The 10,357-nt window shown below is 35.4% G+C and overlaps 1 protein-coding gene across 10 annotated transcripts; it reads left to right on the top strand.

Moving 5' to 3' along the window:
• Positions 1 to 1,205: 1,205 nt before the first annotated feature.
• Positions 1,206 to 9,958, top strand: LOC120086879 (NOL1/NOP2/sun family protein). 10 transcript variants are annotated; one of them, XR_016531986.1, is made up of 14 exons: positions 1,206 to 1,362; positions 1,441 to 1,562; positions 2,373 to 2,766; positions 3,023 to 3,170; positions 3,586 to 3,723; positions 4,593 to 4,655; positions 5,039 to 5,160; positions 5,320 to 5,551; positions 6,760 to 6,929; positions 7,122 to 7,222; positions 7,730 to 7,811; positions 7,960 to 8,021; positions 8,997 to 9,110; positions 9,485 to 9,958. XR_016531986.1 is itself a non-coding variant. In XM_090317615.1 (14 exons), exons 3-14 carry the CDS (start codon positions 2,573 to 2,575, stop codon positions 9,627 to 9,629), a joined length of 1,380 nt encoding a protein of 459 aa, XP_090173741.1. In that variant the 5' UTR covers positions 1,246 to 1,362; positions 1,441 to 1,562; positions 2,373 to 2,572; the 3' UTR covers positions 9,630 to 9,958. The 10 variants fall into 10 exon arrangements, 7 of the variants coding, with proteins under 7 accessions (XP_038899622.1, XP_090173741.1, XP_090173742.1 ...); XM_090317615.1 differs by lacking the exon at positions 8,997 to 9,110 and having other exon boundaries at positions 1,246 to 1,362; positions 2,373 to 2,628; positions 2,706 to 2,766; XM_090317616.1 differs by lacking the exon at positions 8,997 to 9,110 and having other exon boundaries at positions 1,250 to 1,362; positions 1,441 to 1,642; positions 2,373 to 2,628; positions 2,706 to 2,766.
• The last annotated feature ends 399 nt before the right edge of the window (positions 9,959 to 10,357 follow it).

Below are 10,357 nucleotides of genomic sequence, written 5' to 3'. Positions count from 1 at the left end.
TTTTCTTTTTTCTGTTTTTTTTTTTTTTTTTTTTTTTTTTTAGAAATAATGTTGGCTAGAAATTTAGTTTAATTTTAATGTTGCCAAAGAAACGTACGATATACACGAGTTTATTGTTATTTTCTTTTTACATTTATAAAATATTAAAAACATGTATTTTGACATAATATAAAAAATGATTAATAAGATTATATTTAATAAAAATACTTACTTTAAAATATCAATTACAAGTCAACGGAAACTCATGTACCACACGGTAGTCGTCTTCTCTCATGCCGTCCACGACGAGGTACAGACACTTCAAAGTGTCATTGATGATGAATTACATCATGAACGTCTTGTTGGGAGACAATAGGCGAGAATGTATCGTGTATACAGTACTCTTGTTCATTACTAGAACTAGATGTGATGCTTGGTTGAACTCATAGTGAGTTTTTCAGAAAAGCTAGTCAACGTGTTGCTCTAAAATATCTTTGGCCCGTTGTCATTATCGTCTATGACAAACACGTCTTCTATCGGTGCCAACAACAATAGTTATTTGTGTCTGTTAAATGATATATTCTACATTTTCCATACAATGGTCACACATTGAACCTAACTGTGGTAAATTGTTTTGTACTAAATTTTGTTATACATTTTGAACAAAAATATTTTGTATGAAGAAAAAGATTAATATAAAATAATATTAATACGATATAATTAATAAAAAAGATAATAAAATTATTATCGTGCAATAATATCAAATGTCATCGTGTGTGATATATCTTCTCGTAATTGAATTGTACTAGAGTAAGTACTCATTTGATTACGATGAACCCATCTACTATAACTCTTTGTGCACAATGATCACGACGTGCATACCACATAGATATGTAGTCTGCACGAAGTCGTTGACATTCATGGTCGCGTTTACCTCTTAAGTGAATTTAGTGCAATTGGGAGTTTATACAACCATGGTACCATTTGTCACAATTCGAATTATTTTAACATCCGATATGGGGCGATGTGACCTTATAATATGAAAGTATATAAAATGGCTCACCCTCAACTAAATGTCTTAACCAGCATGACAATAATTTGGTAATAATTTTACAATATCTAATGGACGTTCATCAAAATGATCGGAGTTTTTAACTCAACTTGTGGTGATATGGTATAAGAATTGGGCTCTTGGGCTCAAACGACAGCCCAAAATGACGAATAATTGAGCCCACATGCATAACAATCCAGCTCGCCGGTTGCCACCATTGCTTCTCGGCTTCGTGTTCTCGCAGTGTCTACCTTTGAATGAAGAAAGCGAGGGATTGTCTTCTCAAAACCTTTCGCAGGACCTTCTTCACTCTCCAAAACCCTAGACCCCAGGTTTCTCTCTCCCTCCCTCTCTCCTCTCTGTTTGTGTTTCATTCCGTGGCTTATCTTGGAAGAAAAATGGCGCAACAGATGGAAGATCTGCCAGAAAGATACAGTTACAATCCTGTTTTGAGATGGAATCCTCAAGTGGAGGAGTATTTCGTGAAGGCTTACGGAGCGGAGCATTTCGCCCTCATTTCTAAAGCTCTCACGTACCTCTCTTCCTTCTGTCTGCTTTATACTCTGTCTTCTCCATAGCTACGAGCTTCATGATAAACGGGGCCGACTGAATGTAATTCTCAGTTGTGCTGTTTTTTTAGTGTTTATGCAATTGAGCTTGATCGAAGTCTAAATTTAATTACATCTGTTGAGCTTATAAATTGACATAACGTGATTAATTGTGCGCAAGCGTCATTATGTTGGACTTTTAGGACATACAAGAATGTTTTGTTATTGAATTGTGAAAACGTTGCATCAGCTTCCACTGCGTATTTGTTTTGACTTCTTTGTAATGCACTAAATGTCTCGTCTTTATTTCAAACCATCATGTTCATTCTTATTCCTTCACTGACGTGAAAGTATGCCATTTTCCATGGTGTGCCTGGTGAACCCGGAAATTCAGCGGGAAAAAAATAATTTGGTAAAGAATATTAATAATGGGCATCTAGTTTACTGGTGATATTAGAGGAAAAAAAAGGTCCCTACCCATTAACTTTATTTTCAAAATGCAAACACGCATCCGTTGGTTTAACATTTGGATAGTTCATTTTGGTGGTCACGTTCCTTTGCTACTTTACACAGCCATTTTGCAACACTAGTAGTTGCTCGCTATCTAATGGTATGGTCCATTTAAAGTTCCAAATAATATACTGTATTTGTATGTCATGCTAAAAACATCGCTATTGAGTATTTACTCTGGTTCATATATTGCTAACAAGTATTTCTTATGATCTTATCTTTGTTGTACGAATGTTATACATAGTCAGGATATACTCTAATAGTTTAACTAATCCAATGGTCAGGCGCCCATCTTGTTACTCATGTATACGTGTAAATACACTCAAGTCCACAACTGATACTGTTATCGAGAAGTTATCAACTATTGTTAAAGAAATGGGACATTCGAATTCTGAAAACAAAACATTAGTGGGTGGTGATGTTAATGTCAATGGTATTGAACTTATGCAAAGTGGCAGTCAGAGGGCCTCAATGAAGATTGAAGATGAGAAAAACTCAATCACTGAAAAGTTTCAACATCCGTCCATCTCAAGGTGTCAGGTACCTGGGTTAGACTATGTTGTATTTGTAAGGGGTTCAGGGCCACACACAATTGATTATGGTTATGCAAATGGCAGACCTCCAAAAGAAGTGATTGTGAGTCGAAAATGTGCCGAGGCAGTTCTTCGTGGAGCTCAGGTTAGTTGATTTGTTTGTCGGAGAATGTTATGGACAGTTTACTATATTGGCATTGTTTTTTTTCATTCTTTCCTAAATACATTTATATTTTTCTTTTAATGGCATCAACCACCACGTCATTGCTTGCTATTATCTTATTATTCATTATTTTGTATCTTGCACTACATTTTGTTTAGTTAAGACAAGCATTTTGTTACTCTCTGATCATGGTTATACACTTATCACAAAGCTGTTTTCTAATTGTAGTTTCCTATAGGTTTATGTTCCCGGTGTTATGGCTTGCAGTGCTCATGTTGAGAAAGGGGATGCAGTTGCTGTGTCAGTTGCTGTGGAGCAGCCCGGGCTTGATGGTGGATGGAGTCTTGGCATTACTCGAGGGACTGTTGTGCAGGGCTTACTGACTGGTAGGAAGTGCTTTATCTTCAACCTAACATTCCAATTCTAATTCTATTGTAAAACGAAAGAAAATGAGTGCAATTAGCATAGCAATAATCTATTTTGCTTAAAAGGATGGGATACCCTTCTCTGTAATCATTTTAGTCCTTGCCTGCATGTTATTTCCCATTTGTTTGGAAGACATATGTAGTTTTGTAGACTTGATTAAGTTCACTGCTTGGAATAGAAACATTTCTTCTGGAGAATTATTATGTTGAGAAAATATTTGTAGTTCACTCCTTTTCTGAGTTTTCTCTGCTGTCTCATGCTTTCCTCTAGCTGTTGCAATTGCATTTTCTTAGTTGTACCTTTTGAGTTCGAAAATATCAGATATTTATAAGTTACAGTACGATAAAATAATTAATGCTATACTTCTTACTGCAGATCCTTATCACTCTGAAAGAAATGGATTATATATTGGTCAAGGAACAACAGCAATGTCAAGGGCTGGGATTTTTCGTGTTTCAGAAGGAATTGCTGTGGACATGAATAATAGAGTATTTAAACTGCCATCCTTTTATGGTACATTTCTTCTTTGTACGATTAAGTGTGTGTGTGTCTGTATATATATATATATGAAACAGTTCATCTAATAATAATAAAAAAACATTTCCTCCAGGAAAAGAAAGAAGAAAAGAAAAGAAATGAAACAGTACTTAAGCATAATTCTCAAATTCTTAAATGCATAAATACAAAAGGCTCCTATTATTACTGACAATGTTGCACTATTCACGTGTCTACTAGTGATATTTTTATTTTGCTTTGTGTACCCAATTTTCAAAATACAAATATCAGATACTGCACTATTTTGGGTCAGCTAATGCTATTTCCATGTCATTATGTTTGAGTAATAGCAGAGAGTGATTGATGTTTCATTCTTGGACATCATAGTATTTGACTAGTCATACCCCTACTTTCGTGAAATATACTCCATAGAACTTCTTGAATGTTAATGAAAAGGAATCTGCTGTAAAGATTTGTAAAGTATTTTACCATGTCATTAATCATATATATAGCATTTCAGTCATGGCTTTGGAACCATGGTTTGGTATATTTCTCTTTGTATAATTTTGTGTAAGAATTTGAAGATCAAGAATTTGCATGGTGGTTTTGTTTTGGACATTTTGGTAACTCATTGTTGTATATGTAAATGCTCAGAACCTTTTAGAATTTGCAATTTGCATGGTGGTTTTGTTTCGGACATTTTGGCAACTCATTGTTGTATATGTAATTGCTCGGAACCTTTTAGATTATTTTGCAGTTCTTGTTCCTTGGTTGTATTATTCAGCTATAGCATCTGATTGGAGTCTAGATTACTTGGTAGGTTATTTGTCTGCAGGATGAATTAAATCTTAACATTTATCCTATATACAACTGTGACTGTCTTACAGATGTGCTCGAGGGAGAAATCTTTCTTCAAAACCTGCCGAGCATTGTCACTGCTCATGCTTTAGGTATTTTCGACAGACCTACTTCTGTTTCAGCGACTCTAAAGTTTCTGTTTCACTAGCGAAGTTCCTATCCTTTTGGTTTGCCATCCATTCAGGCTAGTAATGGAAAGTACTTGAGCGGTTTTTCTCATTAATAGGATTTGCAGATTAAAACTTGTAATGGTTTTTCTTTCACAATTAATATATATCTATATATGTATTCATATATATATATATATATATTCCCAGGTCGTTTCCCCCCCTCCATTCTACTGTCAGTCTGTCACTGCTATTTCTTTATATTGTGTGCACATGTATCCTTGTTTTGTTTTGTATTTTCCTTTTTGCTAACCATGCATGCTTCGATCCCCCCTAAATGGATATCTTTTTCCTATTTCTCACCTTAGATCCACAAAAAGGTGAACGTATATTGGACATGTGTGCGGCACCTGGGGGGAAAACAACTGCAATTGCAATCCTTATGAAGGATGAAGGGGAGGTCATTGCTGCTGATAGGTCTCACAATAAGGTACAATGGCACATTTATAAACTGGAGATATGGCAAAGAGGTTTTTTGTTCCTATTCATTTCTCATATGCCGTATTTAAACCTTGGAGCTATTTTTCACAAGTTCAGCTTTTGCAACGGTCTGCTTTCTTTGTTAATCTTTCATCAAACTTGTGTTCAGGTGATGGATATTAAAAAATTGGCTGCTGAAATGGGGTTGAGCTGTATAGTAACCTATAAGCTTGATGCTCTTAAATCTGTTAATCGAAACACTGATTCCTGCAAGGGCACTGCTTCAGTTTGCATTGATGCCAATGAGGGTGTTGTGAACTCCAATTCAATGAAACTCGACAATGTAAAACCATCCTCAATTACTGAAGTATCGGAAGTTGATGAGACTAAAATGCAGAATGGTAGAGTGTCTCTATTCTTATGGCTTTAAGAAACTACGAGGCTAGATTGCTAGTTTCTTGGTTTTCCTCCCCTGCTCTTCTGGTCAATATTTCACAATGAAAAAAAATATTAGTTATTTATATATACATAGAATCCTAGCTTGTGGAATAGTTTCTAACGGGTCTAGAGTTTGAAGTAGGGGTCCAAGGAATAAAGTGAACTAGAATTCGTCTTCCACATGTGCAAGTGTCAGAAGTGATATATTTTGAGTTCGATGTGTGGAATCAAACAGTTAGTCCTTGATATCATGGTTGCTTACGGAAAGTCCTCGACTACTAAATTTATAAAAATGTGTATTTTGATTCTTCTTTTGGGTACTATTATATTGGTTTTTGGATTCTTTGTAAAATGAAACCCCTCCTTTTTTTTGTACAGTTTTATTATTCTCTGAATTTCTTATATAATTTCCTTTGTTAAAAGGAAAAGCTCTCAAGCAAGCTTGAATGAAGACCGGAGCTACTAATAGGAGATATATTGAGCATATTGATAGGATGTTAGTTAAAGCATATGGGTAATTAGCTAGGACCAATTTAATTATGACCTGTAAATAGAGGGAGTAAGAATTCTTAGAGGGGGAACTATTTTGGGGAATTGTCCTGTATGGGACTTGTGGAGAGACAATTCTCTTGGAAGGCTATTGATTTTGTAATTTCTCTTTTGAAATTCCAATATGGTTTGATTTTAACTTTTGTATTATTGGGATCCTAACATAGAATTGTGATAGACCTTAGCCTTAGTCGACTCTTATTTATCAACAACGGAGGGAGAATTCGGGAGCTCCCCAATCTCTCCCTAAATCTCAAAAGAGATATTCACAACCAAATGATTTCCCCGATGCCCCCCTCATGGCCTCAACGGCCGTACATTTACTCACTCTCTCACCCGTGGGCCCTTTATAACTAACAATATTCCTATGGCCCACTTCCCATTTCAATTTCTAACTTATTCTTAGCATTCCTATTGTCCTTCTCCTTCGCATGTTTCCTCCGTACGTACACTTGAGGCATTTGGGCTCTATCAGAATGCTTTTATTTTCTGGTTTTGTTCTTTCCACTTTCACTTCATTGACTGCATCATATATGTGTTTCTCTATCTGTGGTTGCAAATTCAGTTTCTAAAATCTTTCATCAACCATGAGAAACTGAATGGAGAATTTTGTTTAATAAAGCCAAAGGAAAGAAGAATGGTAGGAGACTGCGGAATGGTCCAGGAAGAAATCAATGCATGGGTGGTAGAGCTGAAAACTCAAAAGGTTTTGCCCCCAACAGCTTTGACAGAGTCCTTCTTGACGCTCCTTGTTCGGCCCTCGGTTTAAGACCTCGACTATTTGCTGGGGAGGTAGAATCACTTCAGTTATTTCTGAACGCGTGTTTATGTGTGTGTGTTTATAATATAATGTTTGGTTGAGAAACAGTTCTGTTATGTCTGATTTCTTTCCAAATTTATGTTGATACTTGTTCAATATGTAATTGGTTTGTCTAAAGTCCCGACAGATGGAAACTTGAGGTTAATAATATATTGGTTTGCCAGGAAACAATTACATCGTTGAAGAACCACGCAAAGTATCAGAGGCGCATGTTTGATCAGGCTGTCCAATTAGTTCGTCCAGGCGGAGTAATTGTATATTCAACGTGAGTATGCAACATTGTATTTCTTCATATTATGTGTAGACCACACGTTTGTACAGTATGGATAAAATGTCTGCTTTTGAACTAATATTGTTGCCACTCCTTAAACAAGAACATCCTTCAAGATTTTGCTGTAATGGCCTTGTGTTAAGAGATACTAAAGGGGGAGGAACCACGGGATCTTTTAGGATAAGAATAAAGATGTAGACCAGGTTTGGGAAATTAATTATTCCGATGTTTCTACTAGGCCCGAATTTACTATCCATTTCCCCCCTAAATTTTGCTATCAATTAGGGAGCTTCTTGTAATTTTGCTGCAACTGTTTTGATGATTCTGGGATCCCGCTCGTTACATTATACTTATGGTTCACCCCACTAGTAATCCTTGTGAGGCTCTGTCCTCCCTAAAATTTGCTGCATCTAGTCTACCTATCCCCTTTTTTGACTAAATTAATTTGATTCTTGCCGTCATTATTTTTGACTGATTTTCTTGTGATATTTTTACTGTCAGCTGTACGATAAACCCTGGTGAGAATGAAGCTTTGGTTCGTTATGCTTTGGATACGTATAAGTTCTTGACCTTGGCCCCGCAGGTTAGATTGTAGCACAAGTATTGCTTCCTTCCTGCTTTTACTTCCATTGACCTTGGCACCACAGCTTTGCTGTTATTTCAGTACACTTACTTTGTACAATAGATTTTATTTGATTCACATTCATATGCGCAACTTTGTGATGTTTCAGCATCCAAGAATTGGGGGACCTGGCCTTGTTGGTCATTTTGAGTTTGCTGATCATTCTGTGGAGTAAGTGCTTTGACCTAACACTTCCTCTCCCTTATTGTGAAAAATTACATATACCTCGTTCCTAGAAAATTTTTGTTTTCATTCCTAAAACCAGTTTAATTGGTTAATTTAATATAATTTGAATAAGTAGTAAAGTAGATACCTATTCAGAACTAAAGAGTTGTTCAGGAATCAACCTGTAAATCATCAAGTGATAAAAATGCCAACTCTCTCTAACCATGAAAATACCTTAATCTAGTCACAAAATCAAGTAGCTGAAAAAATGTTAGAAGCATCCAAACTTTGTAATAAAATACAAAATTTAACATTAATGTATTCAACTTAACAAACTTTGTAATAAAGTATTTATTCAGCCACGTAAATGCACGTAGCTAATCCTAAAATAGACTAAAAATGGGAGCTTAGCTTATTGAGGATGTTGATTTTATCATTTCTACTCATTCCAAAAAATAAGTTGACAATTTAGAGTTGGTTTGTTGCAAGTAGGTTAAGTTCATCAGATTGGTCGAAGAAACATACAAGTTGACTTGAACACCCAAGAACATAAGAAGAGAAAAATAGAAAGAAACAACAAGAAAACGTGTTCGTATTGATGAGTAAACCCTACACGGAATGAAATATATGCTTATGTTGGCCATGCCCATGGCGTGGCATGCCTAAGTGCAACACATATTCCATGGTTTAGATTTCATTTGGTATGAATCACTGCTGACAAAACCTATTAGTCAATCATTATCTGTTTGTGGTGGTGAAGCTCATTTACACTACTTTCAGATAAGGCATCTTCCAGATTGTCCTGTCCTTCTATAAGTAAAAAAGTTTTTTCCTAATTTTTCTCCTGACTCGTGATTTATAATTTCACCAACTTTAAGAACAAGGGTTGGTTAAGACACAGTTTTAGGGTAAAATATCCTGTACTACAATAATATAGACAATTTTTCATACTAACCTCCGTTCTGTTGTTTGCTATAAAAGAAGCATTTAAGGGAGCGCTCGAGATAGGAGGTAGCGGTGCGAACTTCATAGAACTTCATTATGAAGTCTGGGGAGTTTGAACCCTTGAGGCTCACAATATAAGGAGTTAATAAGGTATAAAATTGATGTTTTTTAGTAGTGGGACTCCCAAACTCCTTCAACCAAACTAATTGTGAGGTTCACAACTCTATACTTCCTAACTTCTTGGTCCAAACACCTCCTTAAGAATTGTAGGGAAAAATGGATCATATTGTCTAATGATGCCTCAAAATATAAAGAGGAGTACATATAAAGTTCTAAGAAGTATGACATTGGTGATAAAAGGGAGAGGAATTAGAGAAAATATGTAACGAGGAATTAGAGAGGGAGTGAAATGTGATTTGTAAAGAGGTAGAAGTGCAAAAAAGAGGATGGATAGAGGGAGAGAATAAATAAAGTTTTAAGTGCTTTCAAGAGCTGAATGTGACATTTTGTACTTGGTTTTGCAGGGAATGGTTAAGACCTGGTGAAGAACACCTCGTTCAAAGGTTTGATCCATCATCGCCGCTCGACACAATTGGGTTTTTCATTGCCAAATTTTCTGTTGGCTCCAAAGATTCCGAACAGGAAGACCATCTTGCAAATGCATTGTGATTGGTAAGGTACAACATTCTAATTTTTTTTTTTTAATTGGGCTAGTTTCTTTGCACCTTGACTAATTTCACGGGACAACCCGCTAACCCTACAGCATTTAAGTGTCAAAGAACAACATCCTTGTTTGAAGTTAGTTTGCTTGCAACTTGTATTGTTAAACTGAGAGGAATACAATTGTTCCTAACACCTTATCAATATATTAATTTTAGTTGTCATGAAGTATCGATGGGAACGTGATGTAGTATTGTTAACGAATACTTTTATTAATTTATAATTGAGTACTTCAGTAAATCAATAAAGTAGTCATAAGAAATAGTTTTTTTTTGAAATGTTTATGTTATTAGACTATCCAGAGTTCATAGTACATACCATCTAAAATATATTATTACTGAGCACATTTGAAAATACACACAATACAATTTTATTTGTGGAAACATGTTTTTTTAGTAAATTGTTTTCAGAGACCAATGCATCTTAATTATTATTTTAATGTTACTACGTGGTTAAGTCATGAAATAAATATAAAGTTATGATACTATAAGCGGAATACACTTTGGTTTGAAGTTGATATCTATTTGGTCCCTAAAATTTCAAAATGAACACTTTAGTCCCTGATATTTAAGAAATAATTCTAAATGGTCCTTAAGGCTTATTGGACCGTTACTCAACTAACAGAAAAAATGATGTGGTTGTTAAATGATGAGTTGGTAGTTGATTTGGCAAAAAAA

The sequence above is a fragment of the Benincasa hispida genome, chromosome 9, assembly GCF_027475165.1.
Source record: "Benincasa hispida cultivar pf3 chromosome 9, pf3_genome.v1.1, whole genome shotgun sequence".
NCBI classification, from domain to species: Eukaryota; Viridiplantae; Streptophyta; class Magnoliopsida; order Cucurbitales; family Cucurbitaceae; genus Benincasa; species Benincasa hispida.
The sequence above is the reverse complement of the archived record's forward strand: the minus strand, read 5'-3'. Positions and strand labels throughout refer to the sequence as shown.

Excerpts from the sequence above, each read along its gene's own strand:
- LOC120086879 (XM_039043693.2), top strand. The coding sequence starts at position 1,288 with ATGAAGAAAGCGAGGGATTGTCTTCTCAAAACCTTTCGCAGGACCTTC. Across the intron at positions 5,161-5,319 it reads CTGATAGGTCTCACAATAAG|GTGATGGATATTAAAAAATT; the intron begins GTACAATGGCAC and ends ACTTGTGTTCAG. Across the intron at positions 5,552-6,759 it reads TGAGACTAAAATGCAGAATG|CCAAAGGAAAGAAGAATGGT; the intron begins GTAGAGTGTCTC and ends TGTTTAATAAAG.